General features: G+C 41.7%; 1 protein-coding gene across 3 annotated transcripts; it reads left to right on the top strand.

The window, feature by feature from the left end:
- Nucleotides 1-709: 709 nt before the first annotated feature.
- Nucleotides 710-25,121, top strand: AMMECR1L (AMMECR1 like). Of its 3 annotated transcripts, XM_054575062.1 has the most exons (8): nt 710-1,025; nt 2,442-2,551; nt 10,673-11,117; nt 13,256-13,366; nt 13,682-13,796; nt 14,413-14,503; nt 16,082-16,178; nt 17,874-18,967. In XM_054575062.1, exons 3-8 carry the CDS (start codon nt 10,711-10,713, stop codon nt 17,983-17,985), a joined length of 933 nt encoding a protein of 310 aa, XP_054431037.1. In that variant the 5' UTR covers nt 710-1,025; nt 2,442-2,551; nt 10,673-10,710; the 3' UTR covers nt 17,986-18,967. The 3 variants fall into 3 exon arrangements, with proteins under 3 accessions (XP_054431037.1, XP_054431038.1, XP_054431039.1); XM_054575063.1 differs by lacking the exons at nt 16,082-16,178; nt 17,874-18,967 and adding an exon at nt 24,702-25,121; XM_054575064.1 differs by lacking the exons at nt 16,082-16,178; nt 17,874-18,967 and adding an exon at nt 24,688-25,121.

Here is a 25,121-nt window from a genome sequence, read left to right as displayed (position 1 = left end):
CTGAGGAATGTGCTTAGTCGCTTTACTGAATAATCCTGTACTGTGGGTAATTCCACTGAAGTCATCTCCAGCATAGGAGTTCTGGGTGGGTCCAGAGAGAGAGAGAGAGGGACTCCTGACAGCCCCTGAAAATGGGTGCAGTTTGCCCTTCCCAGGCCATGAGGAAGCTGGCACCGGGTCTGGAACCCTCCTGGAGGGCCTGGCCGGCCAGTTCGGCTTGATTTAAACCTGATTAGATCTGCCCCTTCCTGGCTGCTTTGGAAGGCCACGGCCAGCCTGGGTGAGGCAACGTGAGCCTCGGTGCTTGGGGAGAAAAGCCGTGGACTGCAAAGGGTCGGACTCTAACGTCCGACAGGGTGGAGCAGCGAAGTCAGGAACCCAGGCGGAGCCAGCGCCCGCTGACCCTGCTGTTCAAGTCCCAGCCAGCCCACCACTCGCTCGCTCACGCAGCCGAGACGTGCGACGTACACTGCGTCTGCTGGCGCGACAGCGGGCCCTGAGCTCGTCTGGCTCACTTATTTGAGGCGCCAGGCTCCTTTAGCTCCTCGCCCCGGGCCCCTCTTTATTCCAGCTGCCCCGAATTGGGCCCCACCACAGCAAAACAGCCAGCTAACTTCAACTCCAGCCAATAAAGTGCGCCGACTGGGGGCACGTGACAGCAGAGGAGAGGCGCTCTGTCAGCGCCCTGATCTCTATGGTTTTCGCAGCTCGCCTAGAGGGCGAGTAGTTCACCGTAGAACCAACATCCGTCCTCCATTACCGCACTACCTCCGGTGGCTGCTGGGATACCGGGCGCCTTGTCCCGGCACCACTCAGTCCTCCGGCTGCCCCGGGAATACCTCCAGTTCTTCCTGCCGCGGCCTGCCGGCCTTCCTTGCCCCGCCCCGTCCGCGCCGCGCCTCCGGTCCGCTGGCGGGCCCGCTTCTCTCGGGAGCCCCTACCCAGGCGCATGGCTCCATGAAGCAGGTGAAGACTGAGCGCGAGAGGTGCCGTCCGCCCCGGCTGCGCCTGGACCAGGACAGAAGGTGGGGAACTCGGGTTGCGCTTCTTCCGCCGGGCCTCCTCAGCCGGGCTGCGGACCCCTGGGATCAAGGGGAGGGTCTGGGCAGCGTTGGGTAGGGGCTTCTGAGCGTTGGTGAAAGGAGGCGGCGGCCGGGCGAGGCCTGCGGGCCGCGTGTCCCTGCTGAGGGTGGTGGTCGAAGGCATTGCTGGGAGTGGCAGGCGGTAGCCCCTACCCTGGGCGGCGAGGCGAGGCTCCTGGTCCATTCCTCACGCTCTCTGTCTGGTAAACAGTCTCGGGTCCTGATAAAGTTTGGGGGTCTCCGGCGCCTCCTGGTGGCCCCACACCCCGCCCCTTCCTTTCCTCCTCTCCCCTCCCTCCTCGGCCCCCCCGTGCCCCCGCCCATCTCCTTTCAGCCTGGCGTCTGGATTCCATCCCAGCGGCTCGGCCCCGCTGCCCCTACCCGTCGCTGGGCTGTCTACCCAACTCCTCCCAGCTCTCCGTACTCTTCCTTCCTCACCCTCCTTTTTCTTACTTTTCACCTTTTCTTTCGGCCTGCTTTGCCCCTGCCGGTCCGGGTCTCTTTTCCCTACTCTGTCTCGTCCTTGCTTCACTCTCTCTTCTTCCTCTTTTTTCTTTTTGCCAACCCCACCTTCAGTCTCTCTTTTCTTACCTCCCATAGCTCCCGTTTCCTTTGTCCCTCCACCTTACGGTTTCTGGGGTTTTTTGCCTCTCTCCTTCCCAGGTTGTGGGGTTTGCCCTTCATTCCCTGCCCTTCTCCATTCCGCGTCCTGATCGGAACTCCTCACTATGCCCCACTCTCCCTTTTATCCCGGTGGGCCTATCCTCTTTCACTGTCCCCTTCTTGGATAGAGTGGGTGGAGCCGGTAGCCTCCTGTTTACATCTTTGGGAATAGCTCAGTTCTCTACTAATAGGGGTAGGGAGAGTGGAAGAGATTTATGCAAGACTAAGGGTAAGGATGGATGGCTCTTACGAACAGTTACTATTTCCATCTGGGATAACAAGATGGCATGTCTTCAGGACCTGACCCTGGCATGCTGTCAGGTAACTCTTCAGCACCATCTTTGCAGAGGATTTAGGAATATGTATTCTGAAACCAGTGGAAAGTCCTGAAATGGTATATCTTGACCTGAGAGCAGATTTTGAACTAAATTAGCGGTGGAGAAAGTTTTAATGTGTTTTTCATATTTAGGTTCAGTAAAATCTTTGATCTTCAGTGTCCTCACTTCTTGGTGATTCAGTGCAAGGGACTGCCAGTGCCACCTTTTATTTAGATTTTGAAATGTTTTGAAGTAAGGCGAGCCTGTTCCTTGCTATATGTTTTTTTAAAAGTTGCATTGTTGAGTTGTAGTTTTTAAAAAAACCATCTTACCTCTACACTACCTTGATTTTGTTTATTCACTACACCTGCATTTCTAGGTACAGGAAGAAGGAATGGAATCAGAAGGAAGAAAATTCATTTCAGAGACAAAGTAGCTACCCTCCTCTTTTATAGCTGTTCCCCTGGCAATACAAACTTTCTGCTTTCAGTGAGTATCACCTTGTTTATTAGGAATAGAATTTCTTTGTTTTTGTTTTTGTTTTTGTTTTAGACTTGTGTTAAGACTTTAGGGTATAGGTTTTATTTGGTTCACTTGAATTTTTGTACTTCAGTGAGGGGGTCCTAATGTGGGTGAAGTTCCTTCCCTTGCTCTCTTTTAAAGTAATTTAAGTATTTAAATATATGTTTATTATCCATAATCCCAATAGAATCACACATGACCTAGATGGTTGTATAGCATTACACTTATCCCGTATGTCTTTAGTATGTAAGTCTGGTTCTGCCCCCTCCCAAAATACTAGTAGTATTTTATTTTTTAAGACAACCAAAGAACACAGCAGAGGTTAATGCAGTTCCTCTCAAGGTTAATTATTGGGTCTCTAACATAGAGTTACAATCTTCAGAGATTTTTGGAACATTTTTCCCTAAGTCTGTTAATGGTGATACTATTATCTTGAAAATTTTTTCATGTAAACAAAGTTCTGGAAAAATGTTTATTACTGTTGCATCCTTTTGAGTTTATTAATAATATTATGCCAACACTTGTAAAAGAGTTTTTCAGAGTGCTTCACATCATATTGGAATATCACAAATCCTCTGTGAGGGAGGCAGGGAACAAATACATTCCTTTTACAAATGAAAGAGCTGAGGCCCAGAAAGATCTGGCACCTTGCCATAGGTCACATAGTAAAGGGAGGGATCTAAAAATAAAACTTTTGACTCCTGTATTTATGTGTGGTTTTTTGTAAGCTAAGCTGACATGAAAATGTAAAGTTCTGTGCAGTTTTCTAAATCTGTAACTTGTAAAGCAGTTATATGGGCAGATCTGTATTTTGTAGGGCAGTTTTTCACATAGTAAGTGTTTTGTGTACCATGGGGTTTCAAAAATAACAGAAACAATTATTTAAAATGTTTGCTAGAATGTTTGTGGGTGGGGTTTTTTGTTTGTTTTCTTTAATGTTGTTTATTCTGTTACAGTTGTCCCAATTTCTTTTCTTTTTTCTTTCCATTTTGGGCCCCACCCAACCACCCAGCCCACCCCTCTCACCCACGGTCAGTCCCCTCTCCCTTGCCCATGTCCATGAGTCATTCATGCATGTTCTTGTTTGTGTGTTTTTCATCTGACTACTTTTTGAAATAGTGCCATAAGTAGGTCAGCATTGTAGCTCAGATGCTTTCTTACTACTCATGATGCAATTATTGGGTTGGCCAAAAAGTCCATTTAGTTTTTTCCATAAAATAAAAGACACAGTTTTCATTTTCTCCAATAACTTTATTAATTTGGATGTTTTAAATATTTCTGCTATCTCACACTACTGCCTTCTAGTGGGTAGAGGCCAGGGGTGCTGCTAAACATCTTCCAATGCGTAGGACAGCCCCACAGCAAAGAATTATTTGACCAAAATGTCAGCAGTACCAAGAAACTTCACAAACCAGTTGACACGTTTGAACAGTCACAGCACCTTCTCCATATCCTGCACAAATCTTTTTTTAATTTCAGTTGTATTTTTACCTCTCTTAAAATAATAAAGCATAATATGCTGAAAGTGTTGCTTATTTTCTTCCATCTTAAATATTAAAATAACCACACAAAAATGCACCAATTTTGATAATGTTTGTGTGTGTGTGTGTGTGTGTTTTAAGTGTAAGCTGCTATGACAGCTGTTAGAATACAATCTAACAAAATTGTTTTGAAGTTTTTGTCCAACCCAATATTAAATTGAATTTTTGTTTTAACTCCTGCACAAGGGAAACAACAGTCTTGTTTCCTTCTGTATGACGCTTGATTGGAACAGACATCTGGACACCAATAAGAGGAGAAAATTCAATTTTTCTTTGCCTGTTTCCTACCTTACAAGTCTCTTTGGTATAAGGTCATGACCTCTAATAAACTGTTTTGTGGATTATCCTCAAAAGGTGAAACTAGATATTTTTTTACTTCCAGGCTTTTCTAGGTATTTTAATCTGATTACTGTTTGAAATCTAACTACTTTGATGCAGTAGTTCTACTAGTATTCAATATAGATCAAGATTTCTATAATAATAACATATTTATCAAGTTTAGTTTCTTTTTAGTATAAGCTTAAAAGAGGACCAAGGTAGAATAGAACTGTGTACAACTCTCAGACAGCCCAATATTCTTTCTTATGTTTTCTGGCACTCACAATGAAAAGAACAGGGGATGATTTACAAGTTGTTGCTCTCCAAAGAAGAAAAGCATTAGGACATTGAAGTCATAATCACATTATTAATGATATTTTGGACTGCAAGGTGGTTCTTAGAAGTTTATTATAAAGACAGTTATTTCTGTAGATGTGGTAAGAACTCAGAGCTATGTTGTTTTTGGAACCAACCCTGCTTTTATTAACAGAGGTAGTGGTAGTATTGGTTATAGTAGATAATTTAATTAATAGTTATATGCGAAAGAGCTGCTAGATGCTCCTCATGTCTTGCTCATTGACAGATAACCCTGTGTGGCAGCAGGAGCCCAAGTCCACAGAGATGTGACAACCTGCCTGAGTTTGCATAGCAAGTGTATGGCAGGTGATAGTTGGGATTTGAGCCTAGACTATAACCCCAGAACCTAGGTTCTGTCCTCTGAAGATGGACACTACTATGGGAAGATGTCAGTTTGGGTTTTTTGTTTGTTTTAAGATTTTATTAGTTTTTAGAGAGGGAGAGAAACCTTGATCTGTTGCCTCTTTTGCATACCCTGACCTGGGACTGAACCCACAACTCAGGCATTTGACTTGAATGGGAATCAAACTGGTGACCTTTCGTTTTGAGGGATGACACCTGACCAACTGAGGCCCACCAGTCAGGGCAGAAGACTGCAGCTTATTGTTTACAGTACTTAAGGGCCTTGTAAGAGGCCCCCTAGTAAGGGAGGAAAGTCCTCTGCCCAGCCAGCCATTTCAGTCATGGTGTCATCACATCCTCCCCTCACTACTGGTCTTTTCACCTTATTTGTAAACATCAGCAATTTTTGAGGCATCATTTGTATTAACTCCTGAAATCATATATTGCCCTCTAGGCAAATAAAAGTGCCCCACCATTCAAAAAGAAAGAATAAAAATTCTCCCCAAGTACAGTTGAAAAAGTAGGTATAACCTGTTAAAGGAAAGCATTGAGCAAGCTAAAGTTAAGTATCACCTGAGGCAAAGTCCAGGACTGACCAGTTACTGGTATGTTTTAGCAAAGAAGACAGCTGCCAGCATAAATCAAAGAAGTTAATGTAGGGGATATTTAACCTAATTTTTTAATGAATTGCCATATTGGCTATCCATTTTACTATGAATGAAGCCATTCCTAGGAACAGAGGTCACATTGTTAAAAAGAATGACACTTAAAATTTAGCTTCAGTTTCTGCCACACTCCACAGTTAGCACATTACAATGGAGTCAAGTATCTAATGATTAGGTTGTGCCATGAACTTTTTTTTATAGAAAAGGCAAACTTCCCTTGGCTGGTATGGCTCAGTGGGTTGAGCACTACACAAAATCAGAGTGTTGCCTGTTCAATTCCTGGTCAGGAGCATGTGCCTGGGTTGCAGTCATGTCCCCACTTGGGGGCATGTGAGAGGCAGCTGATCAATGTTTGTCTCCCTCTTTTTCTCCCTTTCCCTCTCTCTGAAAAATAAATAACATCTTTATTTTTATTTTTTTAAAGATGTTATTTATTTATGAGAGAGGGGAAGAGAGAGAGAGAAACATAGGTGTGTGAGAGATACATCAATCAGTTGCCCCTCACACGCTCCCAACTGGGGACCTGGCCCACAACCCAGGCATGTGCCCTGACTGGGGATTGAACTGGTGACCTTTTGGTTCGCAGGCTACCACTCAATCCGCTGAGCCACAGCTAAAATCCTTTTTTTTTCTTTTTTTTTTTTTTAAAGGCAACCTTAAATGAAATAATTAGGGCATCTGTAGATAAAATGGCTTGTGTGTATATGCAGGACACTGCGTTAAGTGTTGTGAAAGACAAAAACAAATACCACCTGGCCTCTGAGACTAAAGGTGACGATGATTTCATTGCTGGCTGGAACTGAAGTGGCAATAGAACCCTGCTCAACTTCCCCACAGAAAGGGAGGAAGAGTCCTCATCTGGTCTTTGTTACAGACCCTAATAAGGAGGGCAGGACACTTGAGTATGACTTTTCAACACTGACAGCATACTTTATTCGACACTTGCTAGATTAGGAAGTCTCAAGTGAATAGGTAAAACAGTAATTTATTTCCTCCATCTTTTTGTGAAAGTATGAATTTGTCTCCATCTGGTGGAAATCCAATTTTACCTAGCTCATTCACGTTGAACTCAAGTGGACAGAGGAAAATGAGATCACTACTACCGGCTCTTAAAGTAGCCCTTGAGTTTAGCTTAGAAAGTAAGCAACTGAAGGCTTGAGAGGGTGTCAGTGATATATGTGTCTGTAAAACAAGGGTTTTTACACTTAATTATGGTTATTTCAGATGAACTGACCATATTAACCATTCAGTTACTCCTACTATGATCAAAGTACCATAGCTGGTTTTGAGGAAGAGTGAGAATTCCCACACTGTTTCAGAAGAGATATTGAGTATGTCGTTAGGGGTATTATTATTATTTAAGCTGGTCAGACAGCAGATTAGTCTGTTGTATTGAAATTCTGTTATTCTGAGGTATCTTACACTGTACTCTCAGATACCAAGCTGTTGGAGAAGTGACTCTTATAATTGTAGGTTGGTCCTGAAAGCTGACTGGGACTCCTTGGTTGTGGTGACATGCTTGCTTTGTTGGAGTAGACTTGGAAGAGTCTCCAACCTAAGGAGAAAGTCTTTTTTTGGAATTAGTGGATAGTGGTTAATGTTGTAAATAAAAAGTATTTACTACCAGCACCCTATTTTATTTTACATTCTTTATCGTACTTAATATTTGCTTTATGCTGACAGCTAACTAAAGTATTGGCCCCCTTAAAAACATGTCTTCAAAATAATTGAATGGAGGAGGGGAGGTAGACTGAGTGAGGAGGCTACAGATGAAAATTATTAAAGCTGGATATTGGGTTCATTATGCTGTTTTATATTTTGAATTTTCCATAGATTTAATTTTATAGAATAAATTTTCAAAGCGATACAGAAAGTCTGGTGCTGGCTTTGGTCACTAACTGAGAATTTTCATTTAAATTGTTTGCTTACGTGATCTCTCCATAAACTTGTGGGCCTAAAGAACCACAAAATTTGTGTTGGTTCTTTTTTTAATTTTTTTCAAATTGATTTTAAGGAGATGGAAGAAGAGAAAAAGAGAAATACTGATTTGTTGTTCCATTTATTGATGTGTTTGTTGGTCGACTCTTGTACGTGCCTTGACTGGGAATCAAACCCACTACCTTGGTATATCATGGCAATGCTCTAACCAACTGAGCTACCTGGTCAGGGACGGGGTTGCTTCATAATTTCAAAATTGTTGTTTGGGAGGGTGTGAGAAATTGTTAAATGTAATCACTTGTGACCATGCCCACTGCAGATCAGTGATTGACATTGTATGTAGTCAGAATATCCCTAGACTTCAGTACATGAAAATCTGTTGCTCTGTTGTTGGGTGTTTTGCCACTCAGGTAGTTGATAACACCTGTTAGGAACACCTCAGTTGCCACCATCTAGCATTTAGCTCTTCCTTCAGGTGTGCTTTAGTGTATTAAGAATGAGGAAATTTTTTTTTTAACCTTTGTGTTTCCTCCCATCTCTTTTGTTTCTTTGAATTTTGGGCTCTTTAAATGAGACACTCTGGGCCTTTTTGGCCCTGTTAAGACTACAGCTGTCTAGAGATAATTCTGTTCTTTCATTCAACACCTGTCCTAAATCCCCTCCCTACAGTTAGGTAAAAGGTAGAAAGTCAAGAGCTCAGAGGCCATCAAGTGGCATCCATTGTGAACTTAAATGATAATGTCAGGGGAACTGGTAAATATCCGGGTGATGGCTGAAGTGTTGGTTTTGAATTTTTCCTGCTCCATTTTTGTTGGCAAGGTTCTGCAAACCATTAGGCTAGCTTTTAGTATACCCTTGAATGCAGTTTGTTTTTCATCATGCCCTTAGGAAGGGGACTGAATCCAACGGCTGTAACTGGCAAGACTCACACTTCTTTGTGGCATGGTGGGAAAACCCCGTCCTTGGAATCTAACAGATAAGGTTATGGTCCCAATTCTAAGTCTACCACTTACTGGCAGTCTAATTTTGGACAGGTTATCTGGCTTATAGAGACTGAGGGTCCCGCCTTGCTGAGTAGTTTTGAGGGTTTGTGAAACCCTGTTTAAAGAGCACCTGTGCAGTACAAGTTCTGGCCCTCCAGGAGTTCCATACTGGTGGGAGCAGCTGAATGAATTGACACTTAATATATGTGAAGAACATCACATATATTAATCTCATTATTCTAACAACCACATGAGACAAATCCTATTGTTCCCATTGTGAACAAGCTGAGTCAGAGAGGTAATCCTGAAGGTATCAGGATTTGAACCCATGCCAGTTGGCTTTGGAGTTAACATTTTCAACCAAAGCATTCTGCTCCTTCTCTTAATAGTCTGAACAAGACAGTGAAGACCATGCTCAGAAACAGTATACTTTTTGGAGGTTTTAATGGATCAAGTGCATAAGGTTTTTTCAAAAAGAATACTATTTCAAGCCACACATTGATGTGTACAAGCTATTTTTCCTCGGTTATAGACCACTTTCATCTAAGAACTGCTATAGATACAAAAATGTATATTTTATGGATCAGCATATATCAAGAAAGTAAATATTTGTGAAATGTTTGTATGTCATTCAACTTAAAATTACTTAATGTGACTTAAAAGATTGTAGAATTTATAACCAAAACACTATGTTGTAGGGCAGTGCCTAAAGAAGCAGTTATGTGCCATGTGCTCAAATCATAGAGAAAATTTTAGGTAGAGTAATACATATATAATTTGGAGAAGGACTAACACTAACATTAATGATTTGAGGAAAAGCAGTGTACTCTTCTCAAGGCAACAGAATTTTACAAACTTTGGTATAATTGACATTGAAATAACTAGGATCTATTTTCCTCATTCTCTTGATTATTGACAGAACAGAAAGTTGATCGTGGTCATGTTGTAGCTATACATTTTACCTTAGGCTTGTTAAGAAAAAAGATTTAGCATAACAGATCCTCCCTCCCCTTTACATCATCAGATGGGACACTGCTTTTCTTGTCCATCTGATGCCACATTATGTGAAGGTAAGTAGCTTTGCATATGTCTGCTTTGCTATGACAGAGCAGAATGGCTACCTCACAAAAGGACTATGAAGCTTGGGTCATTTGTATGAATAAAGGTTTCTACTAGGTTGTAGCTTTTCTTGACTGAGCTTCTAAGAGGGTAGAGAAATGTGCAGAAATTGAAGTGGGTTCAGAGAGCCAAAGAAAATGAGTAGTATTGGAGAATGATAGCTGTGAAGGCAGAAAGATGGGAGCCTTGTGTTAGAAGCTGTGCTAAAGCTCTTGAGAATGACAGCTAACTGCATTTTGACTTCATTGAGGTCTGGGGCTGGCATTACACATATATTTAGGTTAGTGAAGAGGAAGATGCTGAAAGGATGTGGTTAATAAGGAAAAACATGAAAGTTCCTCTAGGGTCCTATAAAAATAGAGTGGTTCAGTTTGGATCCTCTGAAATGGTAGAGAAAGCAACCTGATGAAGAGTCTAATGGGTCAAATGCAGTCTTCTAGCCATTTTTGAAATGTCCTCCATCATCTAGCTTCACAATGCCTGCCACTCTACACTTCTTTCTGCCCAGGAAAGTCCTGGGCAAGAGAGAACCTTGTTGCCTGCCTCCATTTATAGCGATCATAGCTTTATGGAAATTTTTTTTTACATTTCCCCTTCAGGAAAAGGTAGGGAGTTCCTGGTCTGGAACTCAGGGTATCTTCTAGCCCTGCTGGTCTTTGACCCTTTGTGACTATGTGACATGGATGAGAAAGAGAATTAATTACTTTTGCCTCTCTGCGGAGACTCGTTCTCTTTGGTTTTTGTTTTCTCTTTTTAGTTTTGGTTTTTTATTTCTCTTTTCAGCTAACTGTTTGAATTAATGCTTACCTATTCCTTTCTGGTTAGGGTTCTCTAGCATTCCAAACCTCGAGCACTGAATCAGGATGGGAAAAAGACGTTGTGTTCCTCCACTCGAGCCCAAGTTGGCAGCAGGCTGTTGTGGGGTCAAGAAGCCCAAGTTATCTGGAAACGGAACGCACACTCACGGGAACCAGTCCACAACTGTCCCTGGCTCTAGTTCAGGACCTCTTCAAAACCACCAGCATGTGGATGGCAGCAGTGGTCGGGAGAATGTGTCAGACATAACTCTGGGACCTGGAAACTCTCCCATTACACGAATGAATCCCGCATCGGGAGCGCTGAGCCCTCTTCCCCGACCCAATGGAACTGCCAACACCACCAAGAATCTGGTGGTGACTGCAGAGATGTGCTGCTACTGCTTTGATGTCCTCTACTGTCACCTCTATGGCTTCCCACAGCCACGACTTCCTAGATTCACCAATGACCCCTAGTGAGTAAATCCATCAGGGCAGGGGACAATGAGAAAGGCATGATGACATCCTTACACTACTATAAGTAGCAGAGAGAGTCTGCTACTTACAAAAGCATTAACAAGATATGGACAAAAGGTAACAGGAATAGGATGATGAGAAATGTCCAACAATATTTGTAATTTTCACTCAGTTTGGTTTTGGAACGGGACTAGGTTATATTTAATCTCTGAATTGGAGAGGTCACACTATCACACCATTGTGGGCCCCAGTAATGTTGATGTCCAAGTGAATTGGAAGTGTCTGAGAGCAAGGTTAGAGACTAGGAGCTCATTTAGTGGGAGCTGTGATGCCCTTCATGAGAGCCAACTCACTTTGTTCATCAGCAATCCCATGGTAATTCCATAGGGTCTCTGGCAGCCCATCTCGAATGTCAGAATATGCTTTAATGTTTTTAATTCAAGTCTCTGTTTATCCCCAGCTTTCTCAACATGTCAGTGATATAAACAGGGAATGTGTATAAAGCATAAGGTGAAGAAACTCATGCCAGTGTTTACTCCCTTCTCAGAACTGGAAGTAGCTCTGAGCTGGTTTGTAAGAGCTTGCTTTTTTTTTTTCTTTTTTTAAAGATTTTATTTATTTATCTTAGAGGGGAAGGGAAGGAGAAAGAGAGGGAGAGAAATATCGGTTGCCTCTCACAAGTCCCCAGCCAAGGCCCTGGATCACAACCAAGGCAGGTGCCCTGACTGAGAATTGAACCAGTGACCTTTCGGTTTGTGGGATGACACCCAACCCACTGAGCCACACCAGTCAGGGCTGAAAGAGCTTTTTGATTTTGTTTTTCAAAGATGGTTTTGGAGCACTCATGCACCTGAGGTCATTCACTCCTCAGCTGTCAGTGCATAGCAAAGCATTGCACAGGCCTACTGAGCAGGGAATGGAGGGGCATGAAGAAAAAGTCCTTGCTCTTGGGATACTTGTTGAGGTGGCAAACCACACACACACAAAGCTAAATAGTGTGTGGCACAGTCTGTGGGCAGAGTAGAGGGCAAGTCACTCCTGTGTAAATTGTGTCAGAGGAGAGACTATGCCCTTAACTGTTGGAGAGTATTGCCATAGGGTACTGTGGTCAGAAAAACCTTACTGAGCAGGTGGAAAGGCTCAGCTTTGGTCTAAGTGGGATCAGGTGTATCCTCTAAAGGCGAGAGAGAGACAGGTTTGGAAGAGTGGGTGGTGGCTGCAGCACTGCAGGAAATGGGCTGTTATATCCAGCAGTTTATAGTCCCATCCTGCAGAGAGTGGAGTACTTGGAGGGCTTTTGAATAGGTGTTGAGAGAGTAACTCTGGCTGGTGCTGTTCAAGTGTTTTAGTGCAAGGGAAAGATATGTAGTTGAGAGATCGGCTTTGTAATAATGATCAAAGAAGTAGGTAACTTTCAAGTTTTAAGTTGCTTTTTAGAAGTGTTTAACTCAAGAATTTAAGAGATAAAGGCATAGGAGTATTGCAGAATCTGAGAAAGAGGGACAGACCTGTGATCTCTTTCTAAAAAACCTGTCACCATTAATCTGATGTAGCCTAATGAACCATGACTTTGGCCTAGAAATAGAAAGTGGCAACTTCTGCTAAAAATAAGCTCTCTTCAGGAAACATGGTTTCTCTTTTCTGAACACTTATGAACAGGAAATATTTATAGTTGCCAGTGGCAGAACTAATTATGGGAATAATATGGGGTGTCAGGAAATGTTTGTAGGTGAGGAGAAAATGTATAGGCCCAGCACACCTTCATGAAGGATGGAACTAGGGAACTTGGGCACTCAAACTAGAGTAAAGAAGAGGAGAAAGCTATAGACAATTAAAAGGAAAAAAGAGTGAAGTCATGAACAGAGGAAGAGGAATATAGCACATACATGGAGTATCTAAACTGTCAGCAAGGCTCATAGGAAAGGCTGCCCAGAGAGCCTTTGTTCATGCTGCCTTACTGTGAGGTATCCTCTCCATTTCCCTGTAGGGAATACATGACTCCCAGGAAGGGAGTCCTTCAGATAGCTGGCAGTTCAGAAAACAGTCTATTTGGGGAATAACAGGAATAAAGCCAAGGTTTTGTTCTTATCCATGATTGTTTTGGAGCTGGAGAGTGTTTTGTGTTTTGCTTTTTTAGTCCACTCTTTGTGACATGGAAGACAGGGCGGGACAAGCGGCTTCGTGGCTGCATTGGGACCTTCTCAGCCATGAATCTTCACTCAGGACTCAGGGAATACACGTTAACCAGGTAATAAAACAAGGCATAAGATCGGTGGAATATTTGGCAATCAATGTATCTACAAAATTGAAAACAGCTGCCTGACTTTATGTGTTCTAAGTAGTAAAGAATGAGCATTCTCTTTTTGGTAATCAGGAAATGGGAAGGTTTAATCTGGTGAGTCACCACTTCAAGTATAGGCAGTTAATATAATCAAGTGTTTTTTTTTTAGCATATCAGTATTAATGGATAATAAAAGTTCTCTGAGTAGCTCGAGTTGTAAATATTCGGGCATATGCTCCCAATTACAGAGTAGCCTCACTTATGTTTCCTATCCTCTTCCAGTGCACTTAAGGACAGCCGATTCCCCCCCCTGACCCGAGAGGAGCTGCCTAAACTTTCCTGCTCTGTCTCCCTCCTTACTAACTTTGAGGATGCCATTGATTACCTGGACTGGGAGGTGAGAACAGCTGCATTTGGAACTCTGCATCTCTCGTTGCATTTGGGTTCGGGTTAGTACATGGTAATGTATCTCCTTCATTGAGAGGGCATAAATATGTGAAAGCTGAATTTGGAAGCAGTTGTGGGCAACATAGGTGACAGAAAAGGTGCTACAATATTAGAAGCAGAAAGAATTATGAAGACCGTCTTCCCAGTCTGCTGTGGTTCACATCCTTCTCCCATGTCTAATAAGAAATAATAATGAGGATAAAGCACAATATTACAGATCCTTCTTGGTAAGCCCTTGAGTAAAAGTTGTTAGAGTCATTTGTGAATGACTCATTTAATGGAATAGATTGAAGGTGAACTAGACAAGACTATTAAGTAATTTATTTATATAATCTTTATACTCTCAGAAAGCTTGCTACATGTAGAATCACACCTTCTCTCAAGCAAAAAAATTTTTTGGCTTCTATACCTAAGAATGTGTTGATGATAATCAAGAGGTTCTCCTTTTCTCAGACCTGGATCAAGCTGGTCAGGGGACAGTGTCAGTTTGTATCTGGATGGCTGAAGTTCCCTTAGAATAAGTAAAGGCCATTTATTTGGTTCTGTTTCCCCTCCCCCCCTTATAGGTAGGGGTCCATGGGATTCGAATTGAATTTGTCAATGAAAAAGGCGTCAAACGTACAGCCACATATTTACCTGAGGTTGCTAAGGAGCAAGGTGAGTTGGACAAACGGAATTTCGGTGAATGATACTTTACATAGTGTTGCCAACTAAAAGGCAGGGAAATGGAGTGTGTTGTCTTTCACGCCAACTGCAGCTAAGAGTAAGTGCCTTTTTTCCTCTTAATATCTATCAAATTCTTACAGAATGAAAAAATAAACTCCCTAAAAGATGCAGAAGCTGGGAAAAGAAAAGGAGTAAAGATTTCTCCTACTTGCTCGTTTCACTTCCAGTGAATAGCTTTATTTATTGTCCTCCAAGACTGGTAATTATAGCAGAATTCCACCAATCAACTTGACCGTATCGTGAAATTCACTGTAAAGGGAAGCAACACATATTGGGGTTTTGAACTCTTGGTCGTAAGTTATTAAACAGTATCATGCTTAAATAAAGACAAAACATAAATTCTCTTTTATAAAAAAAACTTGGAAAGAACTTGGTAGTTACTAAGTTCTTAAATTGAACATTAAAGGTAGGAAATGGGTTGGGCAGGTTTTCTCTTTAAAAGAATACATTTAAATGTTGCTAGTGCATTCTGTGATACATAGTTCAATATATCAGTGAACTAATTATGTGGACAACAGTTGCCTTATTGGCCTTTTTTTTTTTTTTAAGATTTTATTTATTTATTTTTTAGAGAGAGGGGAAGGGAGGGAGAGAAACATTGATGTGTGAGAAACACATTAATCAGCTGCCTCCCACACACCCACCAGCCAGGGATCCGGCCCACAACCCAGGTATGCGCCCCAAACAGGAATCAAATCGGCGACCTTTCAGCTTGTAGGCTGGCTCTCAGTCTACTGAGCCACACTAGCCAGGGCGCCTTGTTGGTTTTTATCATGGTTTTGTTTAAACTATTTCAAAAATGGTGTGGATGTGATACAAAAAGGAAACCTTTTATCCACTTTTTTGAAATCATAAATCTAACATTCCTTTACAAGGTGGCACACCATAAGTATTTTCTAATACTGAAATGTGATGCTAACTTAGGTAAATAGTCAAATAACTTGCCATTTGAAAGTTGATTCAGAAAATTAAAAAGTGGCACATATTGCAGTAATGTAGGGAGTTTTCTTTGGTTTTCAATTTGATATATTAGGTCTTACCTGTTTTAAAATGTGCAAGAATAACACAATAGTATATGTGTGAATAACTTTCCTATCCTTCCTAAAGGAATAGCTTTTTTCCTCCCATCAATTCTCTATAATAGAAACTAGGTCTCTAGGAATCCTCAAAATGAAGAAAAGCCACACAAAGGAATATAAGCTGCAGAATTTGAATTCTCTCTTTCCATAGAACAGCCCTGGATACCAGCCCTAGGTCAACAACCAGTCTTAAATTGGTATTACCTCTGACAGGAAAAATGCAGGAGCAAGGTGCATGGTGACAGCCATATGTCATGTGTCAGGTCACAGTCTCAAATCTCCCAAGATTTTCCCTCGACTCTCAGTGAGGCAGACAGCTCAGTGCCCAGAGCTTCCTTTGCCCCTCCTTAGCAGCTTCTCTTCTCTTGTGGTGTTGAAGCCTGTCCCACTCTGCCATTGTGCATTGACCTTAGTGTATGTCTCTTCTCAGACTGGGATCAGATCCAGACAATAGATTCCTTACTCAGGAAAGGTGGCTTTAAGGCTCCGATTACCAGTGAATTCAGAAAAACAATCAAACTTACCAGGTAAGCCCCTGTCTCATTTTCCTTGTCATTTTAATTTAGTTGAGTTTGGATGAAGGGTACTTTTGATGGCAAGGGGAAAAAATTTTTTTCTCTACTCTCTAAATCACAGAAGTATGGTGAGGTTGAGGCTCTGAGGAGACAGTGACAGCAAAGTCAAAGACTCCCCAGCATCGTGAGCATCTCAACAGCGAAGCTAATAACAGAAGGAGCAGGGCTAGGCCACTGAGCAAATTGTGGGTGTCTTTGCCAGACTTACTTTTTGGGGGGAAACTGAAGAGGGAAATTGAAGTCAGGAGAGAAAGCCCTTAGTGCAGAAGGCCAAGGTCAGTTGAAGTCACATGCAGTCAGATAGCAGGAATATAGGTGGCATGATAAAGGATTAGTCAGAAAATACTTTTTATAAAGAGTTAAAAAGAAACATCTCTGCTTGTTTAGAGTGAATGCTTCTTTGAGGAGACTGCCTAGTGTGGTAGAAAGTACATGAACTTGGGGTCTGAAACTCGGCTCCACCACTTAGCCATGTGACCTGGGTCAGTTTATTCTGCCTCTCTGAGTAGAAAAAAATTTCCTTTCTGTAAAAAGTGAATGATAATGCCTTGAGGTTGTTTTAGGTTGTGTAAGGTATGTATTAGAATTTCTAGGCCAGGGCCAGGCAGTAGATGTCACTTCTCTTCCCATCCCTACTGAAATTGAAAACACTGAGAAGTTTACCTTCTATGGGCTTTAGTGGGCCTCTGGCCCCCTGATATGTAAAGTGCTGAATAATTATATAGTAACCTCACAAGTCTATTTGAAAGATAACCCAGTGTTTTTGAAATGCTTTGGATTCCAAAAAAAAAAAAGAAAGAAAGAAAAAAAACTTCAAATACAAAGCATTATTATTATTATCATTATTATTATAATTTATTTGAACAGCCATTTCCCTGTCAAAATTCAGGAATAATCACCTTGCAATGGAGGAGTGATTACAGTGGGAAAGAGATGGCTCTGGGTAAGGATTGTCACACCCAGCTCCTGTGGTCTGTAGTAGGCTCCATAGGTTTGTAACACCCCATGCTTCGCATCCTGACTTCATGGCTCTTTCCAGAGCAAAGCCCAAGTGCTATGAATTCTGTTCTGATGACCCTGTGATATGATATGGCATATTCATCCAGGAATAGAGACCCATCTTATATTGCTCCAGGATTCTTTAACCTCCTTCATGAGAATTTGACCCAGAATTAGGTTATCTGTGCCCTTTTGGTTATAAATAATTCGTTTGTTGCTTTTTGCAAATTGAGGTTGCATTTCTGTCAATTACATTTCAACCTGAAAGTAGATAAAGCAGTTTACACTGGGCATTGGTTACAGTCATCTTCCAATCTGCCACCCATGTAATTTGACTTGAAATTCTTCCTCCAGGCCCCAGTAGCAGATTGCTTAAGAGCATCCTGATGATAAGCATATATAGTGTTTAAAGGTGGGATGTGCAGAAAACACATTTTCAGGGGTATTGTGATTGTGCTTTTTCATCTCGTTCATTTGTAATAACAACATTGTTTTTTTTGTGCCGTCTTTCATTTTCTGTAAGGTTGCTCTTGGTCTTCCATTTTATCCTTTCAAAATGTGGAATAAGCTTTTGGTTTTCTCTGCTGAGTAACTTCACTGAACGAAATACGTGGGGGTCATAATACCCTTCCCTGTTTCCTTACACAGGTACCGAAGTGAGAAGGTGACAATCAGTTATGCAGAGTATATTGCTTCTCGACAGCACTGTTTCCAGAATGGCACTCTTCATGCCCCACCCCTCTACAATCATTACTCCTGACACACGGCTGCATGACCAGTCCCACCCCCCTGTGGCCACCAATGGCTATGACATCATTGGAGCAGATGCCTCCTCTTCCTGGTCCAGTTACTTCTATTACTGCACCATTTTATGATGCTAGCTTCCGTTGCCAAGTCTGCCTCCAGCTGACTGGGAGAGGGGGAGAAGGTGAGGGGGGTTGTACCGAATGAAGCAGAACTTGAGGGGCCCAAGCCTTATCTCAGCCTTTCCTCATTATGGGGTTCCATTGGATTGGGGCTCCTCCATGACTAGTAAGAATTGCCACGTGGGTTCAGAGGACCCTTGGCATGCAAGTGGCCACCTGTGTTTTGGCCACACAGTGGAAGCTGGAATTGATGATTCTTGAAGGCTAAACCCAAAGGCACCCTTATAGCCTCCCCAGATCAAGGAGGTGTATTTCCCTGGCAGTCTGGGCAACGGAGACCAACAAGAAACATTTCTAGGTTGTTTTAAATTCCTTTTTTTAAACTTCCAGTTGCATACCAACAGTTGATTACAACCTCCCTGCTTTGTAAGTGGACGCCATGTTAGGGTTGAACGTGGGCACTGTGAGTCCTTTGAGGCTCCTGGACAGAGACCCACATCATTATTGGATGGCGTGGCAGATTTCATTGCTCAATCAGCTTTGAAGGATTTAATTCTCACCCTACTATCAGTTGGATGTTCTGACACTCTTCTTCCATTGAGTCTCCTGGTATTGAACAGAGAGCTCTGTGGTGTAACCTGCTGAGGAATGTACTGGGATGCCTGCAGGAGGTCCTGACATCATTGCTGCATGCAGTGTGAAAGGAGAGACTGCTTCCTTACCACCCGGCTACCTCACTCCTCTACTGGTAGCAGTGCCTATAGCTGGATCTAGGTTCACAGAAGACACAGATATTCAAACAAGCACCTGGGTTGGGCTTTAGAAAGGCACATTGTCACAGGAGAGAATATAGGGTCTCCAAGCTTTTTTTTTTTTTTTTTTTTTTTGGCTTTTCAGGCAACCATCTTTAAGGGACTTAAAAACCAGAAGAGTTCCTTTTTCTAGTTTCCCTATAGAAGTGAGAATACAGCTGATAATTCAGTCCTTTATAGTACTTGAGGACAGAGCTGTGTAATTAAGGTGAATTGTTATCTTAATATGCTGGGAATCTTCATCCCACCAGGGCAGAGTTCCAAGTGGCTCATTTTATTCTAGGTCATTTAGATTTTCATGTGTTATATTTCCCTTTCCCATTGTTGCTTACTCTTAATAGCTGTTAACGAGTTTTCTCTTTCCTCTTGCCTATTCTCTCATTTGGTGGCAAAGTATAGAATTTGAGGACTTGGAAGGTGCTTTGGAAACATTGTCACAGAGGCACTGATGAAATTATTCACAGGAAGGAGGTGGCCAGTTGGAAGGAAAGACCATAAGGGTAATACACTGGTTTTCAACAACATGCTTAGAGAACTCTTTAAGTGGATTCTGTGTCAACCTGTTGGACACTTGTTTTGATTTAATTTATTTTTAAAAGCTTATGTGGTGATGGTGTGGCTTTCCAGAATGAGTAAAGAGTAAAGCCTGACAGAAATGGGGTAGAGGGGGCAAGGACACAGTCTAAGAAATGACACATGCTATTGCAGGCATTGCTGTCTCATTTCCTGGAAGAAATGAATAGAGGTAAGCAGAATCTTCCTCTGTTCATGAGGATGTGGACTGGTGCAGAGGGTCGGCATCAGGGTGCCAGGCTGCATTCCTGCATCCTGCCACTCTTTTTGCAGAAATAATGAAAAAAGCTATTGAAAGATGAAGGATTGTTTCATGATTTCCTGCTGCTGAGAATAATAAATATTACACTCATGACAACAGTTATTTTAGGTGCCATGGATTGATGTCAGGGTGGTCAGTTTGGGACTCAACCACCCACCTTCAATTTGTACAACAGTATTGACACATAGGGCTACACTCATTACTGTTCAAGTGTTCTATGTTAAAAGTTGTGTTTAATTTCTAAAGATTAAAAAAAGCAAAAAAAATGGTGCTAAAATTTTACCCCTGAGCACGCTCAGTGAAACTGGTCATGCAAGCATTTACAGTGCCATGCTCTTCAAGCCTATTTTTTCATATAGAAATGCTGCCCTATTTGTTTAATTTTACTTTATTGAGGGTAGGGTAAGATACCTGCCATTTAAGGAAATGAACAGAAGATTTAAAACCTGCATAATGCAAGGGGAGGGGGTGGGTCAGTGCACAAGAATTGGGCTGGTTAAGCCCAGCACCACACTGCAATGGGCTCAGTAGTTTTGGAGAAGCCTTACCCTGCACGTTTCTTCACACTCCATACAAGTCCAGCAGTGGAGGTGCTCGAGGTCCTCTTGCTTGTCAAGAGGACTTGACCAAGGAAAATTATTTGGCCCTGTATGCAATGGCACTGTAAGTGTCCATCCTAAATGGGGCCTATTCAGGAAGCTGTCTGGAAGCATATGGTTGTGGTCACCTCATAAAGATGTGTGGCAGGTGGCTCTGGAAAGATACTAAGTTTGGATTATCCACATGGCTTTGCATAGGGGGATGACAGCTCCAAACTGAAACTGAACTGCCTTCCATACACTTAACCAGTTCAGTGATGAGGATAGCCAACACATGTGAGTAGTAGGTTTAAAGAGAAGGGGATCTTTTTTGCTTGGTGTTTTGTTAGCCCTTGGGCTGCTCAAGCTGAACAGTAGGTAACCACTGTTTTCAAGGAACCAGCCCATCTTGGCTGGTTTGGTTGAGTTTGTTTCATCCCTAGCTGTGAGTGCCTTTTGGTCTGGAAAGTTAGCTTGTCTCATAATACCCACAGCTAGGACATTCTCTCTGTAATTATGAATTGTGTTTGTTTTACATTAAAAGAGAATGTCTCTGATCACTAGAGTTTGTCAGTGTTGGATTGTTTCCACTGTGAGGTTCTTAAACTTTTTCGCTTAATAATATTAAAGTAATTCATGTTAGAGCCCCTTTCAACATGAAAGGTTTGTAATTGAGACATTTTATTGTTTATAATAAAAATCTATACAGGAGTGCTAGGTGTTAATTTTAATATTTGCACAAAATCTGTTTTCCATGTTAACACCTACAATTTCACTAACTCTTAATGTTATTTTTTTGTTGAGATTCTGGAGCTTAGGGAGCTTGTGGGGCTTTTTTTGTTTGTTTTTTTGTTTTCATCCTTATTTCCCTGAAGCAAGAGACTTTGTATGGCCTTCAAGTGCTAGGGCTTCAGACCAATTCTTCGTATTACACTTGGTTGCCTCTTGGCTATATAAATTCTGAGTGCAAATCATTGAACTCTTTAACAAAGTATTGTAGAGAATAAACCATAATGGGTAAAAATTGTTCTTTGGCCTCTCTTTTTTTGGAATAATGATAACAGTCAACAACACAGTATTCAGGTAGGCTGCATATTTTGTGAGATATTAATGACCTCCAATAACCATGCATTTGAATATATTTTTTGTGGTTTTAGCAATGCTACTGGTGTTTTAGAGCCACATTTTCTGAACCTTGGTTCATGAACCCATTAAAGTTTAGACTTTGGAAGAAGGTTCATAGATCTTACTAGCTTTTCATTGAAACTGACCTTGCCCAAAAACTTATAAGGGGGAAGAAATGCTCAAACTTAAGATGTCATTTGGTGACATTAATCTAAGCAGAGTCCCTGGAACAATGGTATGTTCTGACCTAAAGGAAAATGTTTTTTGTTCTTAGGTGGCCCAGAAAGGATGAGATGTGTTTGGAGAAAATGACAAGCAGTTTTTCAAACACAAACATTCATATTCTGTGATTGTCAGTCTTCAGTTTAAATTTTTACAAGGATGTAATTTTTTTTTTTTCCTTAAGATACCCAGTTCTGAGGCCCTTACACTAGGCAGAGCTCATAAGCATATGGCCAACATGTTAGATGTCTGGGTTAGATAATATTTTTGGAAATAAACTACAAGCAACTGATTGAACATACAATTTGACAGTAACTCTGGGGTGTGTGAGAGGAATTCTTTCTTCAGTAGAAATTAGGGCTCTAGAGATTAATAGTACATATTACCTATAACACAAACAACAGAATTTCACATTACTGTTTTGGGTGGGACTTGGTGTTGGTAGTATGCTATAACAAAATTTGCTGTATTAACTTATCCCTATTGTCTGAGACATGAACTAAGTCATCTGGTTAGAGATCATTGGTGCTAATTCTGGTGGGAGTGGGGAAAGGGACGTGCTTTAGAGCTGCTTCCAGGTTAGTAACAGTCTGTGACCTTGGCTTTAATATCTGGCTTTGAAATACTGTTTATTCATTGAGCTAGTTGAAGGACTTGACTCAGACCAATACTGTAGAAAGAATCAGTAGTAGCATCCTGAGGAACCAAATGCAAGTTCCATTCCCTCCATCTTGTTCCGCATTCTAAAATGAAGCCCTGAGAAAGATTCTGGGGTCTCTGTGTTCCAGCTGCTTATTCTATTTCTGTGTATGTTCTGTAGGCTAGAGCAAACTGAAAAAAACAAGTGATCCCTCTGATTTTAAAACTGGTAATTGTTGATACGGGGAACAAAACAAGAGAGGTCTCAAGTTCACCCACTCAGTCACTCAGTACTCTACCACAGTATGGCCATTCTGGTTCCCAAAGATCCCAAGGTGCTGACATTGGAGCTGACATTCACAGGCTGTCAGGCCTGAGATAGAATCTTGGCCCTGTTATGAGCTAGACAAGTAGATTATTACTCTAAGCTGAATTTCCTGCTTTGTGGCAGGAGTACGAATCTCTAAGGCAGCCTGTTGGAGATATTTTGCCCAGGCCCCAGCACAAGCTGTGATGGCTGGACAGCTGTTAACTATCTATAGTGTCACCCAGTGGTAGGTGTAGATGGGAGCTGTGGGGCCAGTGTGAACCTTCCAGAGCTGTGGGCACAGAAAAGAGGCATAATTGGTAAGAGGCTCAGCGCCTCAATTCAGGATAGGCCTTCTGAGAGATGGATACAAAGTATGCCCAGATTCACCTCAAGAAGAGTTTTAATGCTGTGATGAGTGTGGCTTGGTTGGACATCATCCCTCAAGCAAAAGGTCACCTGTTGATTCCCGATTCCCAGTTGGCCAGAGTTGTGGGTTCCGTCCCTGGTTGGGGCACATGTGGCACATGCAAGAAGCAGCCGATCGATGTTTCCCTCTCCTATTTCTCCCTTCCCCTCTCTCTAAAAAAAAAAAACAAAAAAAACAACTGAGCCAAATGGACATTGCTAGAGGCAGACAGGACTTAGACTTCAAGTCCGGGACTCCAAGGACAGCCTTCCGGAGGTTTTGGTACCTGGAAGTCAAGGACAGTTTGCAGAATCACACAACCACCAACCCCTCCCCCACATACCCCATTCCTTTGTATTGCTAGAGACTATTAATAGCAAAGGAAGACGTCTCTTTTGTAGCACTTACCAGCATACTTTAGCAGCAGGTGCCAAACATTAATTTATGAAATAGGAGATTCTGTACATTAACCTTGAGTATATGGAAAACTAGGAAACATTATCATTCTATTTAAGAGGCAGAACATTTGGGTCCAGGTAGAAAATAGGAGTGATTTGGTCCACAAGGGATTCCTTGAGAAAGATTCTAAAAGGATATAAAAGGTGGAAATTACTCTTTTGATTAAAAAAAATATATAGCAACATTAATGAAAAATGTATTACAACTTTCATGTTTGTATAGTTACTGTGACATTTAAGGACATTGAAATAAGAATTTACCATAAAGAATGAATATTCTATGTATCTGATGATTTTGTTCATGTTGCCCCTCCCACATCTGACTACATGTTGTGAAGCAGTGCCAGCTTCTGCTCCCAGAGTCTCTTGTGACTCACCTACTCCAAATCAAAAGTGACCTCTTGCTCTCTGTACTCTATAGCACTTTCTTTGACTTTCTTTCATACCACTTGCCACTTTCGGTCTTTTATTCTGGAAAATAAGTCCAGATCTAGCATCAACTACTCTTGGTGAGCTCTCACTGAGGAGACATCGATGACTGATTTTTTTAACCCTGGAGCATTGCACATAAATATTTACAATTGTTTCCTGAGTGAAAAGTGGATAAACCAAGCTGTGAAACATCACTACATGTATTATTTGTTATTTTCCTTCTCTCATCACCTGTTGTCTTCTCAACTGATCACTGTATGTGCAGAAGATAAGTGTTGGGTATCCAGCTAGCCCTTGGGCCAGCACATGGTAAGGTACAGTAAGTAGTAGTTGCTCTCTAAAGGCCTGTTGTATGGATAGATGGAAGAAAGAGGCCTACACTGAGTTGGAGGCCCATTTCCCACACCCATCTACTATGTGTCCCAGGACTCATCAGTACATCTGTTCACAGCTCCAATAAACTGTGTAGAAAAGCACTTTGAAACAGTAATAAACCCTACCAGTACTATATAACCTATTATTATTTTAACCTGTGGACCAAAACAGGGCCACATACTAACCTGACAAGCTCAGGGAAGGCCTGCATAGTAAGCCTTACAAACTTGGAGACTGAAAGTAAACACATAATACAGTCTGAAGATAAAAATTCGTAACTAAATATGGGTCATGGTGCATAGTCATGTCATAGGCCTGTAGTTTCCTTGACGAAGGTCAGTTGTTACCTTTGAGATTGTCTATTGTCTTTGTGCATCTAAGATAACATACCTTTGATATGTCAGATTTTCTTTTCCAGATCTCTCAAGGCATACCCACTGCACCAGAGCAAGAGACCACAGAGCTCCTCATTATTTTGTAGCCCACATACTATCTCTATGACCCACCAATATAGAAGAACTATGTCTTTTCCTTTTTACTTTTTATCCAGTCCCACCCCTTAATGGATTTCATGTAACCCTGCTTACCTGTATTTTGTCATGTATAACACACACCCACGTTTTTGTGCGCATTATACATGGGATTACTATACCCGTGGTATGTAATCATCATACCCATGTATAATGTGCATCCTTATTTTTCCCCTCAAAAATTTGGGCAAAACATTGTGCATTATACACAACGAAGTACGGTATGTCTCCTCCTTTGATACTAATGTATAAAATAAACAGCAAAACTGCCATTCTCTGGAGCATTTTCTCAATCCGTGGAGATTTTG

This window comes from Pteronotus mesoamericanus, unplaced genomic scaffold, assembly GCF_021234165.1.
Source record: "Pteronotus mesoamericanus isolate MK-2021 breed Mesoamerican mustached bat unplaced genomic scaffold, CSHL_Meso_final contig_27, whole genome shotgun sequence".
Lineage (NCBI taxonomy): Eukaryota > Metazoa > Chordata > Mammalia > Chiroptera > Mormoopidae > Pteronotus > Pteronotus mesoamericanus.
Note: the sequence above shows the minus strand (reverse complement) of the source record. Positions and strands in the feature narration are given on the sequence as shown.